Raw genomic sequence first — 25,637 nt, 5'->3', positions numbered from 1 at the left:
GGCAGAGATGGTGGAGAGGGGATTTGCAGAATGAGATAAGATTGAGTGAAAAGGGGAGAATGTGTGAGAGATGGATGAGGGAGGAAGTGGAAAAGAGGGAGGAAAGAGATGGATTAAGATATTTTTATGAATATTCTCAATAACCAGGAAATAAAAGGAATTCCTGGTCAGTACTGAGGAAGACAATCTTTGAAAGCATCATAACAGTGACTAAAGAAGAAACTTTTAGCTGAACGTGCAAATATTAGTTCTTTGTGCGTCTGCCAATCATTGTTCTCCTTTCTGGTGAAGCTGCACTCAAGTACATCCCAGAGGCACCAATGTGATTGATGGCAGGGGCTTATAATGACAAGGTTATCAACATCAGCTAACCTAAAAGTTCTTAATTGAAATTAATAGTTTTCCTGGGATTTCATAGCCTCCTTTATTTTTTGGTGGCAAGATATCGTTTGTGCTGGTTACTGGTTGATTAACAAGAGAACAACACCTTTCCTTCTGCCATTCTAAATGGATTCTCAGAAGCCAAACATTGTTTTCTATGTTGTTAGTAGGGTTGGACATTTCTAGATCCAAGGGCTACAATGTGATTTGACTTCTACAATATAACGTATTTGTAGTGATTTATAATTAAAATAAACCGATGAATTAGGCACACTACGTACTGGGTCTGCCATTCTTCAAATATGCTTACTCATCATAATGTCGAGAATCGTATTTTAAAGAAGCCCTATTATGCTTTTTTAGGGGTTTTCCTTTCCTGTAGACTAGAGTGTTATATAGGTTATTGTGCATGTAAATGGTCAAAGGCTAAAATCCTAAATTTCTCTTCCACACCCTCCCCCCCTGCCTAAAAAACGCATCCATTGGACTCCTTATGTGATGACATTACTATGTAACACTTGCTCTTCTATTTGCTAGCGCTCCATGACAATGTACGAGATATGCTAAGGGGAGGGACATCTCTAAGCGGTTGACAAATCAAAACCGAGCCGGGCAGCCAACCAATCCTTTATTAGTTCATCTTCAAATAAGGCAAATGCTTGAGTTAATTTTGGAACAGATATTTAGCTTGACAAGACAAAAGTTTTAAGTTCTCTTGAATACATACCAACATTTAAAGTATGTTTTCAACCATTATTAGCATGTCACAATCTGAACACTTTCAAACCCCCAGAACATTATAGGTTTCATTCAGGTAAACAAATACAGTTTTAGGGACACCAAAAACAATCTTTGAAGTGAGGCTCTCAGTGGCTTGTGGGTCACATACTGTAGGAGGTCCTCTCCGTCAGCTGTAGCTGTTACAAGTTAACTCTCCACAGCTACTGAACCTTTTAACTTTCCGTGTGTATTTCACGGTGTAAGAGTGCAGACTTTGAGAACCTCTCTCGAGAACCTTTGACGCGCAGATTGCCATATGTGAAGAATTTGCAAAGGTCAGCATGAACCACTGAAAACGGCCGAACTTCACCGCTGCTTTATTATCCTTGTAGTCCTCTGGGTGTCTGACTGTGGAACGATGTGGAACAACAGCCACAGGACTGCAGAGTCCCTGCTGGAAAGCTCCAACACAAACACAACCTCTCTCTCTCCCCCTTTTCTCCCTCTCTCTCTCATAGCCAGGGGTGAGGCATCTGTTTCCTATGCTCAACATGCTGAAGCCACTGCATTCAGTACACACACATGCAACACACACACTAGTGTTTACACCATTCCTGTCTTATCTTCCACACTGGACACATTACAGCAACATTTCAAAAACACACACCTCTGATGGGCTCAGAGAACATGTGTGTGTGTGTGTGCATTTGATGTGAGTTTGACTGTATAGAGCGACCCCAATGACTGTACTGGTAGTCGCTTGTCCTTTCAGTGTGGTTTGGCCTTCTGTGTTAATGTCCGGATGTTATCACTTCAGTATCAACTGGGATGGCGCTCTTATCTGATCTGGTTTCCCTGCTGATAACACCACGGAGCATTTGTGTCTGTTTGTGTGAAAATATACTTTTAACCTGTTAAGCGCGAGAGACCCCGGTACCGGGGCACTCCCACAACATCTTGCAGGAAACAGTGTCTGAGGGCATGTTCATTTAATAAACTATGAATGTTTTATATCCATGTAACGGGAAGAAACTAATCTAACTCATCATTTTTATTTTTTTTCAAAATAAAACCCACAATGCTAACGCTGAGCCTCTGAATTAGCAGCGAGAGAAAAATGCTAACAGATTACTGCACCGAAATTCACTCACAAAACCTTATTATTTATCTTTTCTGCACATCCAACACATCGTTTCACATCGTGAGGTGACACAGAATCGATGGGTGCATACATTATAACTCCATGATGCGAACTCGCGACTTTATAAACAAAAACAGACATCAAAACATGTGGCGCTAGGTAGCTAAAAACGCTAACATGGCTTACCTGTATCGTAGTCTGGTCAAAAGTGGTCTTCAATGGCATTAAAACGATAAAAACACTGCTGAAGTTAATCCATAGGTTAATCCAATATGTCTGTGTCCCTTTGAAATGATTTCTGATAATCCATAAGCAATAAACCTACTTTTCCGTTTCCAGATGTCAGAGCTAGAGTATAGTTTCGGTCTGATGCAAAACTGCATGCGCGAAGCCCCCACCTTTTTTTTGTACCATGTGTGTGAGAGGGGAGATTCCCCTTCGATTCTATTGGCTCTAACGGTCAGAAAGAGATGTCAATCACCAAAATCGACCAATGGGTTCCAGAGAAACGGTAAAACCCCCATTTCCACCCAAATCACCTCAGAGGTGGAGTTTTTTTTTGCTAAACCTCTCTAAAAAGGTCAAATGTCACTTGTTTTGCATCAATCTTGATACAGGGTACTTATTATATGTTGTACTTTGGATTCCTAAAGCTTTTAGTCTACCTTACCATCATCCAAGGGTAGTTTTCACTATAAGTAAAAAATTATTTTTGGATGGACACTATAATTTATGTAAAATCTGAATTTTCTTTAAAATAAAAAACATCTATATTGTTCTGACTTTTCTACATCCAACTCACAGGTTTATCATTACTTTGAGAAAAAAGATTATTAATTTAACCCTTTTAGAAGGGAAGATACTGTATTGTGATTTGTTCTGGGAATGTCATTTTCGAGCCTGAGACCTGAAAAACAGGCTCAGGGCTAAACAGGTTAATATCAAATTATCTGAATTTTTTAGGAAACAATAGAAAATTGGATTAAAACCAGAATGAACGTATGTTACAATTCCACGTAAACTGGATTGAAAACGTAAAGTATTAATATTGAAATGTACGACCATAAGCTAATAATTAGTTACGTCAAGTACATTTGGTGTAAACTGTTGTATTGTGTTTGATGATTAAAACGAATTAGAATTTAATCAACATTTAAAAAACATGTTTTAATATGTGTCAATAGCAGTCACTTTTAAGAAAAAGAAAATGATTGCCAAAGTGTATTCTATCTCCAGTCTTTTCTGTGACCTTCCCTCTCATGTTTTTCTTCCAATTTGTCCGTGTTTTCATGGCGCTTACTTTCATCATTTCTGACTCCTGTACATGACAATGATGTTAAGCCTGAGGATGAGGCTGTAAGCGAAATCAGCTTACAGCAGGTGATCGTAGATTTGAAAACAAATTCCCGCAGGAAACTTGTGTGTGTGCCCGGGTGTTTCAGGAAATGGGGCGTTTGTTGGTGTTTGTGTGTGTTTCATGGCTCCCTTCGCTCCTGCTGCGGTGCTCAGATAACATTAATGAATCAATAGTCACTCCAAAGAGAGATAAAGAGCATGGAAGCAGATTTTATCTGTTTTTAAAATATTATGTTGTGCCCAATTTATGTTTTTTGGAAATAATGAATGTGCAGTTTCCCAGCTGTCCCCAAAGACCATGACCATCTCACAACCCTACCTACCCCGCCCCCCCCCCTCTCTCTGTTACCCAGTTCTTTATCAATGTTGTCTCAGCGTATATAGATAAGACCGGTTGCAGACAGCAATAATGTTGGATCATCCTGTAGAAGAAATCCTGATGTTTTTTTATCTTCTTTCCCATTCTCTTTTCATTCCTTCAATATCTGAATAAGGCAACTGTCGCATGAATGCCGTTTGATTGAATATAGGAAAATAAAGTTACACAAAAGAAAGAAGATTATGGTGAAATACATTATTACAATCTTTGGTTTTCGACATAAAAAAAAACTCAGTTTTTCTACTCAAAGCTTTATTTTCCATGTGCCCATTCACCACGCTCACAATAGTTTTTGCTGCAAAAACGACATACTATTTCCTTAATTGGCCCACAAACTTGACATTAGACATGTATAGTTTGCTGCACAACTTTACAATATGAACTCAAGACTAGGAGACTAGGCTGTCCTATGGAACAGACTTTTACTCTGAGAGACAGAATAACCTGGACATGTTATTGCATTTTTATGTTGACCATGCATGTCCCGTGCACTGCCAAAAAACAATTATTGGCTGCAGTACGAAATTGTGATGGCCGGGTTTAGAATGTTAAAAGACGTATAAGATGAAAATTGCCCTCAACATGGCCGAAGCCGTAATTAATCAGAATGGCACTGTGAGTGCAGAGCTCCACCAAGGCCAAAGATGTATTCATGTGCTCTTCAAATGGTCCAATTACTCCTCTATTCTCCCTGTTTCATGTGTTCACAAGCTTTTAGTCATAATGTGAAAAAAGGACACTGTAAAGACGATGCATGATTTAGCTTGATATCTGTTTCTTAGCTGTTGTTCTGAGTTGAGGGAATTGTCCCAGTTGGGTAGTAATTGTTCCTTTTTCCCCGAAACCACATGAATGCAACAAACGCCCTATAGTTATGTTAATGAGAGTGAAACTTAACTAATGTATTCTCCCTGTGTTTCGGATCCATTCCAAAGGGGAATGTCTTCTTTTGTTGCCAATACTACGCCTTTAAACCACATTTCTGTAATCCTGACAGACAAACTAAGTTGTAAACAAAACCTACTTGCCGGAGTTAACAATTCAAAATGACACCCAATAAAAAATAAAAAATGTCTCTTTTAACATTCAGAGTCAAGTGTTACCAGTGTACTATCAGCCCTCATAAACAGTTGGTGTTGAATGATTAGTGCCCTGCAGCCCCTCCCAGGCCGCCTAATCAATCCAACATGGCTCTCATTTAGACCACAGCCCCATAGAGAGCCCGTGGCCCCTGGCCCACCATAAATACACTAACAGCATTCTTAAATATGTGACAAAATGCCATTAAACGTTTACAAGTTACTCTTCCACCTGCAGTAGAGATTTGAGGAGGAGGGGAGAGGATTTAGTTACATTTGAAATGTCAAACAGGGCTGCTTTTCACACACACATACAAACACATGCACTCAGTCGTACCTCATACACACACACCTGCTCTTGATTGTCCAATTTGTAAGCGATGTAGTGGCCGCAGGGGAGCAGAGAAACAGTAAACAGGCTGATAGCATCTCAAATGAGATCACTGTGGCTGGAACTGTATTTGAAGCAGAGAGACTGAGCACAGAGCACAGAGCACACACACACACACACACACACACACACACACACACACACATACACATACACATACACATACACATACACATACACACACACACACACACCCTGTGAAGAGGAAAGCAGGCATTGTTCTGAGTGACACAGGAGCAGCAGTGAAGTGTTTATGAGCGTTTACAGTGTAAACAGAGTCTTCTTCTAGCCTTACTGCTCCTGGTTTTTTAGCCTTGAGGTCAGGGGTTATGTGTTTCTGGGTCAAAGTTCAAACTTAACCCATCAAGGAAGTCTGGAAATTCAATTGACAAAGATACCTTGGATTGACACCCGTACGGTTCACCCGCCGCCCCCTGACTGTTCGTCCCTGCTTCTGGTTTCTCACTTAAAGCCTCTTTAGAAAACAAGAGCAGCTCTTCTGACTGAATCTCTGACTCCTCACTCCTCCCTTTCTTCCTTATTGTTCTACAAACAAACAAACTTCCCTCATCTGTTCATCTGGTCTGTCTTTATCCAGTTTCCATCCAGTGGCTTTATCTGTTTTCAGATTTCGTGGAAAGTCTAAAAATATTACAACTCCTACAGTTCAAGGTGCTATCAGTTGTAGCCAATCACATTACCCTGTCACTGATAACAAAACCTACGTAGAAGTAGCTTCCTGTGTCAGATGATTGATTTCAGGGAGGGTTATTGAAGAAAAAAATGCAGCCTCTTTCCAGTTACTCGTTTCAATAAGGTCACTGCTTTATAATGTTTAAATCATCACATAATTCTATTTGCAAACATTTGTATGTGTAGTTGTTAGCTGTGGATGGCATGGTCGTGCAGTAAGATGGATGAGTGGACATTGTTACTCCCTGAGGGCACATTCACATCACTCCCACCCTCATCCACCTACACTGGTTGCCAATCAAGTCCCGTATATCCTACAAAGTACTCCTCCTTACCTACAAGTCCCTCCATGCCCTTGCCCCCCAGTACCTATCGGACATCCTTCACCGACATGCCCCACCCCGGGAACCTGCGGTCCTCAGACTCTGGCCTGCTTACCACCCCCCGCACCAAACTGCGAACCTTCGGGGACAGAGCCTACAGTGTGGCAGCCCCCACCCTCTGGAACGCTCTCCCTGCGGAGATTCGCAACATCCCCACACTCGACGCCTTCAAAAGGGCCCTCAAGTCCCATCTGTTTGCCAAGGCTTTCGGCCCCTAATCGATCTGTTGTTTTGTCTGTCTGACTTTTGTTTTGTTATGTTTGTTTTTGCCCTATTACCTGTAAAGCGACCTTGGGTCCCTTGAAAGGCGCTATATAAATGCAAGCTATTATTATTATTCACATGGCTTTGCTGCCTTCCAAGAACTGCCCTACCATTTCTAATGAATGCTAATTTACAATAGCCAACCAACTTTGACCTTTCTGCAGAGTTTAAGAGAGTCTGTATGATGTTCACTAATAGATGTGCCTTTATACGCTTTGTAGGTAGCAGATGAGGGCAAAAACTGTCTGACAGTGAACTGAGTTGAAATAAAATGTATTTATAAAAGATGAATTGATTGATGGACCACACTAGTTTTAATATGATATGTTCTTTTAATTCATATTGAATCAATCAATCAAAACAGAAAATCCCAATGGAAAATATTTGTTCAATTCGAAACATACTAATATTCTAGGAACCCCAACAGCTTGAACACTTAAATTATATTATTAACATTTTAAACTGTATACCCCGGTTTTCTAGGCCCTTTGTTTTGTTTAATGTATACCATGTTTATCTAGGCCCTTTTTGTTTTTTGTTTGATGTATATATGTCACACTGTAGGACTGCGGGAAACGATATTTCGAGATTTCTGGATGTACAACATGTAGAATTTTTGACAATAAAGCTGACTTTGACTTTGAGCTTATTTTAATTGAAAATATTTATGCGAAACACACATGTTGTGCTCATATTGCATTTTGAAAGCAATATCTCAAACAACTTGGAGGAATTTCTTCAACTTGTATCCACTTGGACCAAAAGATGAACCAACCAGATTTAGGTGGTCACTGCGACCTCACAAAACACATTTTTGGTAATAACTCAAAAATGAATTTGCTTGTTTCACACAAATGTTCAACAGGATCTAATGATGATGTTTGGCTGAGGCATACACTCTTGAAGCGGTAATTCTAGTTTCACATTGACTTTGCAAGTATTCTATCACCCTGCATACTTCTCCAGGAAGTCAGTTATGTGATATTACATCCTGCAGGCAGCTTTTTTGTGCATGTTGAGAGATATATAAGTAAATCTAAACATTCAGCGGGTCCGTTTATTGGCAAACTTCATGTCGCTCCCCTCCTCCTGCTGATGTTTTCTATCCTGCCGGTTCAAATATGGCAAAATAAATAAAGTGCTCTTCTGGCCCCACATCACTCATTCCTCTGCTATTGATACCCTCCCTCTGACAGCCGATGATGTGTGTGTACATATCTGTGTGGGTTACAGTACGTTAAATAAAGACCAGAAAATGTGAAACGACTATTTTTAACGCCTTTCACATCCTCTTTATCCCCTGTTTGCTACCTATTCATATCCCAGCTATGACTAGATTAGCATCTAGCTACTATATTTAACATAACTTTAACTTTTCTGGTGTGCATGTGTGATCCAGTCCCCCCTTTGCCTCCCAAAAATAGTTACACACCCACTGCAATAGAGAGGGCTCCTTTGAGAACTGTGTTTCTTGTTCTCACGGTGTAAAAATGACGCTATCGCACAGCTCCAAGAAACAGCAGCTCTGTCCACGTTACATAGAGCTGAGCCCAACCTGTGTATGTGTGCAAGCATGGGCGATTTAGTTTGCAGTGTGTGTTTTAAACGTTAAATAGTGAATGACAGTCTTTATGAGACCCCTTCCCTTCCTCTGGTGCAAACATGGAAAGATTGTTTACTGAGGACTAGTGGTTCATACAGTGTGTGTGTGTGTGTGTGTGTGTGTGTGTGTGTGTGTGTGTGTGTGTGTGTGTGTGTGTGTGTGTGTGTGTGTGTGTGTGTGTGTGTGTGTGTGTGTGTGTGTGTGTGTGTGTGTGTGTGTGTGTGTGTGTGTGTGTGTGTGTGTGTGTGTGTGTGTGTGTGTGTGTGTGGACTTCCCCGTGCATGTGGCTATGTTTAGATGTACAAACACGCTGATAATATCAAAGGAATGGCTGCTGGCATAAGTTTGATGAGGGTGAGAGAATTCAGATTTCCTTTAACAGTTTATTATTTTGTTCGTTCAGACTATAACCATAATTTCATGGCTTCATCATGTTTGAAGTCTATTCTTAAACAACAGTTGACAAGACTGTAGCAGTCTTGTCAACTCGGCTTTCTTGCTGCGTAAACAAAGCTCAGTTGTTACGGCGGAATGCTCACATAAAGACCGATTTTCCGCAGTTGACAGAAGTTCCAAAGAGTGTATCATTTCTGCTTGTTTTACAAATCCCCAAAACAAGCCTTTCAAGTACACTAGTAATGTTAAAATGAGAAAAAGGTGTGTTTTAGCAACGTCACAAAACTGGCTTTTCAGATAATGCTTGATTGAATGATTATAGAATAATATATTAGGGCTGTTAAATTATCTAATTATCTATTAATATATTTTTTTAGTTTACAGATAAACAAACAAGATATTTTCTGTTAATTATTGAGCCTAAATTACTCGCCACATGTCCTGCGCTTGGTTAGAGAAGGAATGTTGTCATCCAGTGAGTAAAATCTCCTCCAAGGTATATTCCTTCTTTAAGTTTTTATTTCTTGGACGCATACTTTATTCAACACATACCCATTGAGTGAAATGTTTCAGATTAACTATGATCGACTGTCATTTCTCTCAGCTCTCAGACTGTGTGACCTTTTCATTATAACAAGATGTCTACGGAAGAGCATCCTCTGAGTGTGCCCACTGCCGTGAGGTTTAAGGCCAGCAGAGCACGGTCAAAGTGAAACACACAGCTACGTGGTACGGTAATCTCTGCGTCATCCCCAACCACGTTTCAGCGTGTGCACAAGTCTGTGTGTGAGTATGCGTTCGGGGTGAAGTCAGACTGTAAATATAGCCTCGTCTGTCTTCGGCTCGACGTCCAGACAGTCTGTCTGACAAGGAAAAACGCTGCAGTCTAAGACTTTTTTGGTCAAAACACAACAGTAGAGGGAACGAGGGAGAAAAGGAGGAGGGGCAGGAGGGTAAGGAGTGTGTGTGTGTGTGTGTAGAGGAGAGGGTTTTAATAATTTCAGCCATCTCTAAAAATAGGGGGCTCAGTAACCGAAAAAAAAGCTGTTCTGCTAAAAATCACAGCTCCATAGCAGCCATTTGGATGATGTGTGCTCCCTGAGGTGGAGCCTGGGAAAGTTAGCTGTGCATACTAGCATGTCGTGAGTGTGTGCGTATCAGGTCATGTGTGTGAATGTAGACCTAAATGTAATGATTGAGGTTTTTACTAGCATTTACGCAGAATAGGGTTTAAAGCAGACTTGTTTTGGCTGATATGGCCCTTGTTCCTCGGTTTGGCCTGGCCTGCTCTAGCACAATTTATCCTGGTATGGTCTGGTTAGGTTCGGCTCGGTTCAGCCCAAACACACCCCTGCCCTTTTACTGACTCTCTCCAAGACCATCAGGGATTGCAGGATGCAGCCAGACACATCAATATAAGCCTCGTCCTTATATGAGAAAATAGACTGTAGTCAATCATGAGTAAGTCAAATAAAATATGTTGGAAAGGAAGGCTCATTGGACGATACGGTCTCTACTCAAAAACTTGTGGAATGTTAGCCCACCACTTTCCATTTCAGTGCTTTTTAATCCACTTTCCCACTCGATATCTGGTCCCTGTGACTCCATGTTGAAAGGGTGTGGGTGCTCATTGTGCTATACTTAGCTTTTTTCAAAATGATCTTTTCCAGTGGGTCAATCTGGTTTATAATGGGGGGCAGGATTTAGTCACTGAGCCTCAGACTGTCTGTGTTCAGACTGTCTCTGACCAATTGTTGAAGCTTGTGAGTTTGTGTTCTCAATTGTGATAAGTGTTACAGGAAATACTGTTAAGGGCAACTTACTTTCATAAAATATTCTGTTTTTGTATTTAAAGATCATTGCACATGTTGTTCGTTTATAGACACTAATGCACAATTTTCCACCGTGTGGTTCGGCTCAACTCACTTTTGGTACCAGTTCCTTTTGTGATTTGTACGTTTTTCATAGCGGATAGTACCCAATAAGTCTAGATTATTAACTGATTGCTTTAGCGATACAGCGTGAAACCACTGTTCATCATCTTCAAAACAAAACTTGCTGAATCCTTTTGTCAACAACCAGAGGAACATTTTCACTTTTTCATTTATACGCAATAGTGCGGGCAGACACTTTTTAAAATGGCCGGTTGTGCAGGATGTCCTTTGTCGCAGAAGTCACAATACTTTTGGACCAATTAGTAGTCTGCAGGGTTTAAATTACTTAATAGGCGCGTTCACACTGCAGTGCTTTTCCCACTTTAGTTCCGATATAGTTCCGAAATGTTGCGTTCACACCAAAAAAATCCGGAACTAAAATTAGTTCATGAGAACCTTTGTACCCCCTTTTCCGTCCCTGCTAGAGAGCAGGTACTTTCGTGGGAGAAAAAGGTTCCTATCTCTGATTGGCTGGGCGGATTGCAAACCACGGCCCGTAAAACTCCCAAAAAGTTTTGTGAAGCCGCCATTTTATTATCCTCGCATTAGCATTATTAGCATTAGCATTAGCCCAGCGCACAAACGCAGAGAGACTAACTTATGGCAACACAAACGAAAACATGGGAGCGGTGGAGATGAGGAGGTGTCGGTGTTCTGGCGATTTACTCGGAAGACTTCAGTAGACGCTGCTGGGAGTCCCAGCAGCTTCTACTGAAGCCAGCCCCCAATTCCGGGGACTTCCGGCCGGGGACTTCGGGTGGCTGTATACGCCGTGAAGTTGTTTGCGGCCTGCCAGTAAACCCAAAGCAGAAGAAGAAGAAGTGACGTCAGCGGCTTCATTTGCCTAATCCTCCCCAATCCTCCCCCAGGGACTTATTCCGGTGTGAACGCGATCTGTACTTAGTTCATGAGAACTAAAGAGTTGTCATGAACTGAGTTCTGATGAACCTTTCTGGGAAAAGTACTGCGGTGTGAAAGCGCCTAATGTATTTACTTAAACATGGTTATCATTCAAGTAGCTTTTAGCATATACAAATTGCATTTTTATTAGGAATAATTTCAAATATTTATTGTTCGATTGGCTGCAAAGAGGTAAAAGAAAAGTAAGGGAAAAATACCAAATGTTTGTGAATACCAATAACTATTTTTCCTATTCAACAAAATATGCCAACTGATTAAATGTATGATTGTTCTAGCTTTATTTAAAAAATATACAGTGCTCTCATAAATCTGATCTAATGCCAAGTTTCAAAAACTATTTGAAAATACAAAGGATTCTGCATGCTTTTATTAAGCTGCCTGTCTTCATCTCCTGCTGTGTCAAAATATTCATACTGATGTGTAAATGCTGCGTCGGCGGGGCTTTGAATTTGTTATATAGTATGCTGTTTAAATCCCCTGGTTTATTAGCATATTGCATTACCTCGGAGGTGTGTGTAGTAAAAGGTGTGTGTTACCATGCATTACGGCACAGATGCGTAAAGAACAAAAGGATCCTTTGAGAGCAGAGTTTTAGAGGAAGCTGTCAGACGTGTCCATTCTTCTCTAATCCGGTGTTTAGGATTATCCTGCACTGTTATGGAATGCTGTTTAACACACAGACAGAGACACTCACAATGTGCTGTCAGTCACTCACATCCAACTTCATACACTCTCTGTTCGCTCAGGTGACAAACATACCCACCAGTCAAATGGCTGTGAATGTAAACAGTCAGTGTGATACAGGCAGAGCTAGTCCCACCTCCTTTAAGAACTCGCACCATGGTTGGCTGAACATAATCTACATAAGAGCGCCAACAGAAATGACAATGCCCTACAGCATATGGATGGTTGTATATTTTTCAACATCTGTAACATAAGAAAATGAATAGATTTGGGTTTTTAAATAGCTGGAGAGGTAAACAAAACACTTGAATCACTTAAGGCAGTGATACCTTTATAACAGATGATAGTATAAGACCAAAATGACATGTAAAGATGACTCCATTCTGTTGTAGCTTGCTAAAGAGCCATTTTCTACAATGGTTATAACTGTAGCTCACATTTTAGGTGATGCATTTATGATAACAACATTTCGTCGTAGGATAAGTTACCCTCCAGGATAATTCATTTTGAGTTTTATTATAGCCACAAACAGTACAAGTGTTTTCATTGACTTATTTTACTGTTATATAAATAAGACCCTAAAGATGAGGCTTGATTGTGGACAGAAAAAGGCAACAAAAGTCGATTAACAGAAAAAGAATCGCCCGACTTTTTTTTATATATTATTAAACTAATTTCTTCTAGTAAAAGGGCAGAAACAATGTTTTCAGCCTCTCAAAGATAGAGATTTCCAGATGTTCTGTTTTTTTATATTATATTGAACTAAATACCTTGTAAATAGAGAAAATAGATTTCTGTACATTTATTTAGACCAAACTATTAACCTGGAAATCATGACATTACACAAATGTCTTTGTTTAATGTGAATATATGTTTCATAATTGTCATGATAACTATATTTTTATTTTTTTTACCCCATAATGCAACACAAACATTTTTATGAACAGTCAATCATCTTGGACCACGTTATTGTTTATAGATATAATTATTGTTTTCTTTTTCTTTGTCGATGTATTCATGTTAAGCTCCCTTTTTATGGACATGGTTTAATCCATTTCAGCAACCTTTCATAATAGATTTTACATTGTACTCATATAAAAGTATACACAAAGCAGTTGCATAACACCTACACAGTATGTGTCCGTAGTTGTAAAAAGGATTAGATTGCCATTCAAGCATTTGGCAAGTGTTCAAAGCTAAAACTGTAGTCGAGATTAACATCTCTTTATGACAACGTAGCGGATGTAACCACTGGAATTCTCTGAAATATAATGACGCAAACAGAGCTCTTTATAATTAGAAATCTGATTAATTTGAAGTTAAATATAGTCCTACGTAAACATCTAGTGTAGTAGGAGGTTACCCTCCTCAGTGTGATATCAGTTTTGGTGCCTTGGTCATTCTGGAGTCGTAATTTCAATACTATTTGACTAATCTTAGTACAAGATGGCTGCAAATGATTGCCAGTGTGTCCGGAAATTAGTGATGGATGTGGGTTCCAAAGAGACTGGCTGATAACACCAACTTGTTACGTGCATGAGTGAGACCATGTTCAAGCCCAAAATGTGACGTCCCAGCGTGATGCATGAATGTCTGCATCATAGCTGTGAGTGCAGCTCATTAATCTCGTTATCAGTGGTATGAGGTGGGGTTGGCAGGCGGGAGCTGCGTCTGCTCCAATTCAAGGCTTCCCTCTGGTCCCCGCCAATATAAGAGCACTTTTCTTCTTATTTTTCAAGCTTTAACATTCTTGTCTGGCAGCTGTGCAAGCATGTTGTGGAACAGAGCTGAGAAGCTCTTAAGCTACTAATGATCTGGAAAAGCCGACTCTGGCCGATGTCTGTAGTGGGGAAGAGAGGAACCTGCAGTTTCTCCAAAACTCTCCAGCTAACATCACAGCCAGTTACATTTTTTGAGAATGTCTGCAATCATTCAGACAAACGCATATGTGGTTTTAAGTTATTAGAAATGGAAGGTGGCTGATCCCCTTTTATACTTTAGTATATTGTTACTTTGAACTTAACTTAAACGGAACATATTCGAAGAAAACTTTTAGTGCTTGTGAACATTTATTTGGGTTTCTCGAGTTTATATAATCCCACCCAATAAAATAAGGCAACCCGGTCGGTTTTATGATGGCCACATTGAAAAAACAAGTGAGTCGAAATGCCATTCATAGCCATTGCTATGTCACATATTATTTTTTTCTGAGTCTCACCACCCACAGCTTGATAATTACCTTTGCAAAGGTGTGCCATATTTTTCTCCCAAGCTAATCAGAGCAGATTGGGCTTTTTCGAATTGGAGGCTTAAAGAGACATGGGCTAAAACAGAGCGTTTCAATGAGAAGATGAATACTGTATATTTAGACACACAGTATGAGTTAAAAAAGGTGTTTGTTTTTTTAACATTAAAGTATGTAAACATGTTGTAGTAGAAACCCAAAATGAATGTATGCAACTGTGAGCATGTCCTGTCCCCTTTAAAGCGCTTTATTTATTTTTGCTGGAATTATTAGAAGTGTTTTTTGTGGTTTCTGTTGTATGTTTGAATATGTGGGTTGGACTGAAAGTGTGTGTGTGTATGTTTTGTCTGTTTATGCACATGTGGGTACTTGTTGACCACATTTAACTGTGTGTGTTAGTCAAACCCTGGGGTTAATGGCATTAGCAGGCCATGATTGGGGCTGATGGCTTTTTGCGACCATAATGGCAGCTCCATTAAGTGTTTACCGTGAGCCATTCCACATGTCAGCTGTAGTCAGGCAGCCAGAGAGGAAGGAGCGAGGGGCCGCAGCAGCCTGGGACGCTGGGAGGGAAGCGAGACAGTTTAGTATGCCAGAAAACATCCACCCTGCTGAGGCGACTTGGAGTAAACATTATTTATTTGAAGATTCTGTTTTGTAATAGCATCTAAAATGAAGCAATCTGCAGGGATTAATGAAGTATTACATTTTGTTACATTCATATTAGCAGATTTAGGCCTAAGAAGTAAAGAGTTAAGTGCCTGAAACAGCATTGTTCCAGTATATGGCATCACGGTGCTGAGTGAACTGTGTGACCTATAAGAAGTGTTCTGAGTCAGCAGACTGCCTTTGGTTTGTACCAGGGATTTTCCCGCTGCGTAGTAGCTTTGGTTGTGCTCTATCTGTTCTCTATCTGACAGGGGCATATGGAAAAGATTAAATATAATTCACTTTCGGTAAAAAGAGAGAAGTGACATATCAGCAATACTGAAGCCATGAGAACTTAGTTGGTTTTAGCCTGAAATGCACATTCTCATATTTACTTATTTCTGATGATTCACTGCTTTTTTCAATTTGATGTCATTGTAAATTGTGTGTGCAGTGTGTTTTGATTTCAAAATGACATAAGAGTGAGCTAGACAACCTCTTCAGCCTATTACTTTCCAGGATGGATTCAGTGCCATTTTACTTTATTTGACACATTTTTTTAAATTTGGTATTCTATATTTGTGTCTGTGTTTTAACATCTTTGGTCCTTGTTGGAAAATAATATTGTTGCTTCATCCTCTTATGCCTTCAATCGGTGTGTTATGTAGTTCAGTAAATCATTCAATCAAAGGATATACTTATACATTAAAAGTGGGCAGTATAAATATCACATCTGGCCTACTATAAAAAACAGATGGTAATTTGTGGGTAATTTAATATCTGAAATATCAATAAACTTGTGTAAAATCTTGCAGCTCTGCTAGTAACATTCCATTTAATATATTTTCAAAAATGCAATTTCTAACGGTTTTCATATTGCCCAACTCTACCTTAATAAGAACAGATTTGTTAGACTTAGCAAAAAACGTAAGAACATGTAGCAAAATATCACAATTCAACCGTTGGCTATGTTTACATTTTCTGGTAGGACAACTAACAAAAATGGCAAAGAAAGGTAAACCAAAACACAGATTTCCAAACCTTCCCATCAGTAACTTAAAAAATATCAACAGACATTATACACACCCATGTTTTTCTACATTGCACTAAACACAGCATTTGAACTTTGGTCGCCAGGTTTCCCCTTGTGTGTGTGTCAGAATATATTTCAGGTAAAGGGGTTGCGGGTGGCTGCAGGGGTCAGTATCTGTCTCTGAGCCAGAGTGGAGTGTGGAGTGTGTGATGGGGGTCATCCTGTGGCCATGTGAACAGGAAGGTGCGGGTTTGTTGTGAAGGGCTGAACCCCTGAGCTGTTTATCAGATAGCTAATGCAGCAGAGCAATCCTGAGAGGGACTGGGGGAGAAAGGAGGGGGCAGCAGACGGGAGAAGAGAAAGGGGGCAAAAGGTAAAAGAATGGATCGTGTGGGCTGATGTAAGAAAGTTTGAAAAAACAAGTTAAATGTGGGAATACCCACATTGAAGCCAATACTATCCCCTTAGCTGTTATCCCTAAACGGGGTCAGAAGAATGCACCACAGTCTCTTGTGATTTCATTTTATTTCCAGACAAATACTCAGCATATTATGTATCACATTTCCTGGTTCAAAATCAGCAGAGGCCATATCACTCAGCTCCGGCCGTAAACATTTTCTCTGGCTGCGAGAGAATCCAAGTTGCGTTCCCAACTCCCATCATCACAGCCATCCAGATTACTTGAGGCCACACATTCATCACTCAGTCCTAAAGCTTCATTACAAGTTCAAATAATCAGCCAGTCCAGATGATCAAAACAGCATTACAGTGTTTTATATTTCACAGCTGATTAATCCGACCCTCGAGAAGGGTTTAGTTCTTTAAAAATGGCAGAATGTTATGGTCCAAATGAAATCTTAGGCTACATCGATGGTGTACTGTTTGCTTAAACATGACATAGCAACATGTCAAGTTGCAAGTAAGATATTTTTGTTTTGATTAATGGATCTATAAAATGACCAAAAGAGTTAAGAATTGTCCAAAATGTGATACAAATATTTACATTTAAGAAGCTGCAATGTCAACCAATTTCTATTTGAGAAAAGTTTAATCCAATTTGAGGCTGATGAGTATAATTGTTGGTGTATATAAAACATGTTTTTAAAGAAAGTTGACTAACTGTAATTCTGGCAATCCACTAACCAGCTGTTGTCTTAGAACTAGTAATAGGCTTTATTATTACTTATTATTTATCTGCTGAAATGCTGATTGCTTTTTCCTTTATGGGGAAAAATCATTTTCATGTGCATTTTCTTAACTACGGTACCTTTAGTTGCACTAAAGCTGTTTTTCTACGAGTGGGTCCTTGTTTTGTTTATCTCTTGCACACAAAAGCACATGGTATTCTAAAATATTACATTTCTCCTGTCAGCTTAACAAGCAGTAAATGTGGAAACAATTGGAAACACAGATTCTGATGGCCCTCTCGTCGTGGAAAATTGGACACGCTCCGATTCGTTTGTTCAGCTGTCAGTCATACACAAGGTGCTATTATTGGCTCATGTAGCAGTGTGAGAATCTGGTGTGTTCATCAGGGGCTGGCGGGTGAGGGGTCGGGCTCAGGGGAGCCATCAGTGTTGAGCGGTCAGTTGACCCTGAACGATCCTGAGATAGGATGGCCTCGCCTCCCAGAGGTGTGTGTGTGTGTGTGTGTGTGTGTGTGTGTGTGTGTGTGTGTGTGTGTGTGTGTGTGTGTGTGTGTGTGTGTGTGTGTGTGTGTGTGTGTGTGTGTGTGTGTGTGTGTGTGTGTGTGTGTGTGTGTGTGTGTGTGTGTGTGTGTGTGTGTGTGTGTGTGTGTGTGTGTGTGTGTGTGTGTGTGTGTGTGTGTGTGTGTGTGTGTGTGTGTGTGTGTGTGTGTGTGTGTGTGTGTGTGTGTGTGTGTACAGCATGCTTGTGCTTATACAATACCTTAATCAGAACATACAGTTCTTCAGTACACAAGTCTTATAACATATCTTGATCTGTCTGACTTTAAAACAAATGATTGACAGCCTGGTACAAAGTAAGATATCATTGCCATAATATTGGAGAACAAGTAAATGCTTTTCATAAATGCAGCCTTCTCCCCAGAGGATGAACATTTTCCATTTTGGACACAATGAAATCTTCTGAAGCAACATCAACATGTGAAATGTAAAGCTTTTACAAAACATGTGTACCAATTATAGTGCCATGAAAACTGAACTGGAAATTCATGGTCCCCAGAAGATTCATTCCTTTGATTTTAGGATTACATTAAATATTCTGTTGATAATCAGGGCTCTCATTGTGTTTTTCCCCAAAATAATAATAATTGTAATATTCTGGCCACACCGTTACATTTCCTCTTGCACCACTATTATGAAAAGTGTTCTTCTTATGCCATTTAAATCTAAAGATGGATAGATTTAGATGAATCAACATCTTATGTACACATTTTTTAAAGCATTTACTGATTATAATTATGCTCTAGCGGCAATAAAAGAGTGCACCCTTTATGTTTTATTTTTGTGAGATGAACATTTAATGAACATTGATTCTTGTAAGAGCTTCTCCTGGGAAGTTTTTTTTATTTTTGTATTTGTATGTGTATCTGCAAAAGACACACCTATAAGTACCTCTGCACAGGGAACACTGCTGAATGTGCAGCGGGAGACAGCAAGTCTCTGCCTTGTCCAACTGTATCAAATACAACATCCTGATTTGGCTGGATGGAACACAGACACACATAACATTCAATACAAATCCAAGTAGAGCCTATAAACTGATCCTCTGAGAGCTGAACTGGCAAAGCGTTTAAGTGACTTTTTAGAGACCGATAGGAAACCAGCTATCCACTTTCTGCTTTAGAGAACAGATAGCAACTGTGTGGCTGAACACATTAATATGCCAGAGCAGAACACTACTAGTTATGATGTCCATTCTGGTTATTATGGTGCCATTTAGAGTCAAATTGATCAATCAAATATTGTGTGATTTAGGGTGAGGCTATCATGTCTGGTTTGGGTGTTGTCCATGATTTGTCTTACAACTTTAACCCTTTCATGTAATGACAGTTTATTGTAAGAGGTTGGTAATGGCCAAATAATGTCTTGTTCAGCATTAGGTTATTCTTAGCTTCAATCTCTCGAGTGTCTTTGTTACAAAAACCAAAAGTGGCAAAAAATGCCAAATGTCCTTAAAGTCCAATGAGTGAAGTCACAAGTCTTTGATTATAGATAAATAGCAATGGCAGAATATGTGACTTTGAGCTGTCTGCAGATTTAATGATGAAGAATTATGAAGTATGGACTGAACACAAATCTACTGAAATTGAGCATAGCTTTTTTTATTTAAACATACTTTAGATTTTTTTCCAGCCCAAAAAGTTAACCAAGAATCTAAACCTGAAATACAGAGGAAATGAAATAAATAATCAGAATCTATTAAAATCTAAATTATACCCACCATTACTGTATACAACACTATAAACATGTCTAAGCTTGTGTCCTAATTCCATTTGTCAGTGCGTGTGCAATGTGAGCATTTGTCCGTCTGTCCATCTGTCTTTCTGTCCCCTTTGAGTCTTTTCTAATCAGGCTAGACATGCCAGAGGTCGGCAGCTCCGACCCGCTGGCTCTGGTTCATCATAAATATTATGGAACCACGCACAGACGCCCTCGCTGGCTGTTTAATATAGTGCTTGGTCTATTGAGGGATTCAGACTCTCAGCTTTCACTGGGTTATATAGGCTAATGATAATACTGCCTGCACCGTGGAGTTAGAAATAGTGAACACTAGTCAGGACTGGATACTGTTGTAATTTTATTTCTGAACGTTTATCATCTCCTTTTGCAGTCATTTTAAGTGCTTTTGACCAGTGCAGTTGTGTGCGCGTGCATAGGTGCACGTGCATTCATGGACACATAAATGCCTTGTTGTGTGTGCCAGCAGCAAAGTGGGCCTATGGGAGTGTTCTGTCCTCCGTTCCCACGCTATTTGTCCCATGAGCCCGTGCTGTGACGTCAGGACAGAGGTACGGGCGAATGCCCCGCTTAGAGGTCGCAGGTTCACTTCCTGTCTGTCAGGAGCGAGTTGGGCAGGGTCCAGTTTGGAGCGCCGAACTGTCTTTATGATCTCTCAGTGTTTTAACCTCTCTGCCCCCATCTCTCTGTTGCTTACAGGCTATGTGGCTGATGCTGCAAGAGGAGGTGCCAGAGGATTTCGTCATAGCGACGGGGGAGGTGCACAGCGTGAGGGAGTTTGTGGAGAAGGCCTTCATACATGTGGGGAAGACAATAGTGTAAGTGCACACAGACACACAATACTATCTCACACGTTTCCAAAAATGTGTTTGCATCTCTGTTTCTGGAAAAAAGTCAGGTTTCCATGAAGGTTGCAACAATCGCAGGAAGCACATAATAATATTTTTAGAAGACTCCAGTCTGATTTGAGAAATAAAGGTAACTGTATAAACTGTAATAAATTAGTGATTTCATTATAATTTCTCATTCAAAAGTAAAAAAAGACAATAAAACCATTGATGAGCGTATATAAATGTGCATAGACTATTCTCTTCACATGCTTAAAATATAAACCATAGTGTATATATATAGTGGTATAAGTATTGTATAGTACTACTATACTACTTTTTTTTACCCCATGGTCCAATACAAAATAACACCCCGGAAAGTAATCATCTGACTATCAGCTAAGTCTCCATTTTAACCCTGGTCGATGCCAACCCTGCCAAATATGTGAAATCCAGCAAATGTTATTAGTTTTACTGACAATTTGCAAACTAGGCTTTGCAAATGTCCAAATTAAATAGGTACCAGTGTGGATGAAAAGAAAGTATAGGAGCACCAATAGATTTTCTTGGACGGAGAAGAGGAAGAATGTACATCGATTACCAAAGAAAATCATTCAAAAATAAGTAAAAAATGTCATCCCCGATGCATCCTGAATGGCGCACAAACAAGCAAGAAATAGTAGAAGTTCCAAGTTTGAAAAAGGCTTTATTTAGAAAACCTCTGTCTCCCGTTCAATACCACATCTCAGTTCCCTCCTCTTTCTCACCTCTCATTCACCTCCCCCTTGTGTCCTGGAAGACACTGACATGTTGATGAAGGTGTGTGGCGCTGCCGTGTTGGCTTCAGAAAACCCACGGGTGACATGTTGTGTCTGGGACCAGACGTTAAAGAAACAAACTGCACAAGAAATAATCAGGGAGACAGAGGAAGGGACGGCTGAAGCCTCCGGCAGCTGTGGAAAAAGGTTTCCTTCCCGCTAACATTTGTGTCTTTCCAGGTGGGAGGGGAAGGATGAGAAGGAGGTTGGCCGTTGCCAGGAGACAGGAGTGGTACATGTGAAGGTGGACCCTAAATACTTCCGTCCTACTGAAGTGGTAAGTCGGGGTTCTCCCTGTGTTTGTGTTTACAAATGTTTGTTTCTTCTTAAAGATCTTTCAAAACGTAATAAACGCCATAAAAATGTTATTTTTAAAAGGATATTCATGGGTAATGAAAGTAGTAAATATGACCCTCTATTACATTGAAATCTTTCTTTAAGGGCTAGCAAAATGACCTGAACACTTAGTCATGTGTGTGTTTGTTGTTGTTGCTATTTCATTGAGTAAGACCATAACTGATGGACATCTGAGTACATTTACTCAAGTACTGTACTTAAGTACAAGTTTGAGGTACTTGTACTTTACTCGAGTATTTCCATTTTATGTTACTTAATACTTCTACTCCACTACAATTCAGAAGTAAATGGTGTACTTTTACTCCACCACATTTATATTGTACCTATAGTTTCTTTGCAGATTTCGATTAATTATATGAAATATAATCAACACTTAAATCAGACTTTAGTTACACCTGTAGTAAATTCACAAGCTACACAGCAGTATACAAAGTAATTAACACTAGCTGCACCTTTACCAGCTTTGAGAACACTTTAATGCATCAATCATTATAATCAAAACATATCATATATTTTATTTTGAAATGGACCAATCTGCAGAATGAGTACTTTTACTTTTGATACTTTAAGTATATTTAGATGCTAATACTTTTGTACTTTTACTTGCGTAACAATTTTGTCACTGATTTGTGCTTGCAGTACTGTCAGAAATACTGACCATATCAACAAACTGCACACATTGCTGCAGAATGAAGTTGCTCTGCTATAATAATAATATGTAACTCATATAGTTGTACAGAAATAAATTCATGACACAGTGCAGCACGTTCCATATACCTGACCTTAACATGAATGTTTCATGTTTTCTATGCGTGTATCTGATCGCCGGTCATTGTGTCTGGGACCATAGAGAACACTTATCAGCTGTACTGGGTCCAGTTGACAGCCTCTGGGTGCTTACTGTAAGCTTTTATACAGCTGGAAACAGGCCAGTTTGCCTCTTTAAGAGTAATGGAGGCAGCATCCTGCCAGTTTGTGCTGAAAAAATACTCATATTCAGGCAAGTACTCTGTTCTTTACGTATGAGGGGAAGTGTATTTGATGGACTCATTCAGCTGATGAAGCAATTCTCATTAATGGATTCTGCTTTGAAAGCCCATGAGAAAAAGACGCGCTGCCTGTACCAAAAAGAGCAATCATATTATCCCTCCATCTTTCCCTAGGTGTGAAGTGTCTCTGATATTTGGGAGGTCCTTCTCTCATCGCTGTGGCCCAGGGGTATTGTGGCTGCTCCCCTGGGGAGGGTGTAGAGTTACCCAGGGGTGTTGTGGTCGAGATTAGCCGTCAGCCCTCGGTTTAAAGCCTCTGCTGAGCTTTGGCCTGGCGAGATTAGAGCTGAGATGAAGTTGAGTGATGGCGGCGGATTAGAGAGGAGGCCCTGCTGACTGACTGCTGAGGAGATGGAAGCACCGGTCACACACCTGGGCCTGTTTCTTTGTGCGTGTTGGGCTCATTCATTTATGGTCTTAACCCTGAATCCACATTGAGAACTCCTCCAGACACTTTTCAAATCCACCAGTGCTAACCTATCAGCAAGGGAAAAGTTCTGTGTCTTTTACAAGAGCTTTTTTGATACATGAACTAATGGACAATATACTGTGTAGTGGTGAGCTACCCTATTAGGCAACCTGGTCCAATAATAGAGTTAAAACGAGTTGCAACATCCGATTATAGACTTGATCAGCTAAAGAAAAGTGTGAAGGCAGCTCAGGAACATTTCAAGATCCGGTCAGAACAACACAAAATAGTTTCCAATAATTGGTTCCTCCATATGATCAAACAAAGAATTGTTAACTGCACATCTTGTTGGGGCCAGCATAGAACATTAGATAATTTAAAAGAAAATTAAAATGCGGCAAAATCAGCGCTTTGTTTGAGAGAAACCACATTGCTATCAATGGCTCCTCTTGGGCCGCCTTAAAGTTCAGTTGGTAGAGCTGGCCGCCCATGTACTGGGGTTTGGAAACTAGGAAGAATTGTATTGTTTCAACTTTGAAGTTAAAACAGTTTGGCATCACTTATAAAAATAACAACATATAAAGATTATTTTTAGATAATTGCCAATCACAAATTCAGACTATGCGAACAGGAGACACAACCAAAATCATTTAAATTGACAGAATAATAAAAAAAGCGACCAAAAGCAGGAAATCCTTATATTGGAGCACCTGGAACCAGCAAATATTTTCTTGAAGAAATCACTCAAATCAACTCTTCTGTCTCAATGCTTCACAGAGTCTGCATTTCACTTTCCAGTTTTTCAGTTATTTAGGTAGATTAACCAGCAGTTTCTACTACTTGCACATGTGAATCTCAGAGGAAACAAAGGTAAAGATTGCAGGGATAAGAAGAGGGAAACTGTTCCGCCATTCCTCCGCTCCGTCTCACAGTCTCTTTATTCCTGTGCTAGGAGTTAAAGAGACTGAAGAGTGTTTAACCTCTGACCTATTCAGACAGGAAGTAGCTGACACCGGGCTCACAGCTCAGCATTGTGTCTCTCCTGAAGTGGAAATACCTGTCATCAAGAGTCTGTGTACGTACGTGCATTAAGGAATCCAGCTGACTCAGACTCTTTCGTTGTTGGTTGTTGTTTGCTGTTTCGGAGCAAGGGAATTCGGAACTTTGCGTAGCCTGTGTGCAGGAGGAGTAAGTCCTCAGGCCGTGTGCTAATATATATGTAATTCATCATCATCTCTGTCAGTGTGTGTGTCTGACATGAACTCATTTATCTCCCCAGCCCCTTGGGACAGGGGCTAGCAACCAGGGCGTGTTGAGAGGGGGATTAAATATGCAGGTGTGCTTCACATGTGGTGCAAGTGTGTGTTTCTTTGTGTATAATTGTGCACCTGACTGTGTTTATTTGGGATACAACGCCTCGAGGCAGCAGAAATGACAGCGACTTTAACTTTGTTTACGGAAGCCGTTTGCTGCATGTGAAACATGCTGGTTGAAAATATAGGCCCCGCAACTTCCCTCAGCTATATTAATTTGTTAAAGCAAAAGACGTGTAGTTTGAAGCTGTCAGAGTAGTATGGAATAACGCTTCAGGAAAGTTTCAAACTGCTCCATCTGTCATGGCTGCTGCATGTTTCCATTGTGAGCTGTCAGTAATCTCACGTCAGCCTGTGGGTTTCTTCCAGCACGGAGGTTTGGCTCAGGTGAGCGGCCTCCGCCTGAGTCTTTGCAAAGGTGAGTCATGAGGTATTATGCCCTAATAGTTACTATTCGTTTTGGTTGCTATGTGACATGCAGTACAGTGTCCATGGCTTTCAATATTCTTAGCGTGATCAGGTGGTTTCCTTGATCTGGTTCTCACGGTTGTGTTTAGACCTTGTTGGGTGATAAACCATGCTACAAATTAAAATGTATATATTTGATTAGGTATGTTAATTAGTACAGTATAATAGATGGATTAGTTTATAATAGTTACTTATACACTAGTGATAGTAGTGTTGCCATACTTTGGATAAGGAAAGTCAAGAACAGAATATGCTCGAAAAAAGAAAAGTGCATACCACAAAAGCAGTTATAGGGTCACTGCACCATACAATAAACTGGGGAATTTCCAAGGATCAGATTTAAAAAGTGAAACAATCAAGATCGTTACTACAGAGGCCAACATATCGGTTCAAATCTTTCTAACCAAATATTTAACGGATCATTGGGCATGCTGATGCATGATTTATGTATCATTGAATCATTGGTTACGATAGAAAAAACGCCAACAGAACAACCAGGGCAGACGCTGATATCGTCTGACCAATTGAAAGACCAGCAAAGACCCTGCTGTTAATGAGAAAATGTTGAACTGGCTTTGTAGTTTAGGTGAGGTCATGCCTCCTGCAAGCTTTACCTAGGCACCACCTCAGAGTATTGCCAATAAGTGAGAATGCGTTTTTCAAGGACAATCTCCTGTTGTGCGCAACATGTGAGCACCTCAT

General features: G+C 40.1%; 1 protein-coding gene across 1 annotated transcript in view; it reads left to right on the top strand.

Moving 5' to 3' along the window:
- The window catches only part of gmds (GDP-mannose 4,6-dehydratase), a 171,889-nt gene that overhangs the window by 113,137 nt on the left and 33,115 nt on the right, over nt 1-25,637 (top strand). Inside the window, exons 8-9 of the mRNA XM_034146121.1 lie at nt 20,394-20,512; nt 21,520-21,616. Coding sequence (XP_034002012.1) covers nt 20,394-20,512; nt 21,520-21,616 — 216 coding nt within the window. The remainder of the gene's footprint in view (nt 1-20,393; nt 20,513-21,519; nt 21,617-25,637) is intronic.

This window comes from Trematomus bernacchii, unplaced genomic scaffold, assembly GCF_902827165.1.
Source record: "Trematomus bernacchii unplaced genomic scaffold, fTreBer1.1, whole genome shotgun sequence".
Classification (NCBI taxonomy): Eukaryota; Metazoa; Chordata; class Actinopteri; order Perciformes; family Nototheniidae; genus Trematomus; species Trematomus bernacchii.
Note: the sequence above shows the minus strand (reverse complement) of the source record. Positions and strands in the feature narration are given on the sequence as shown.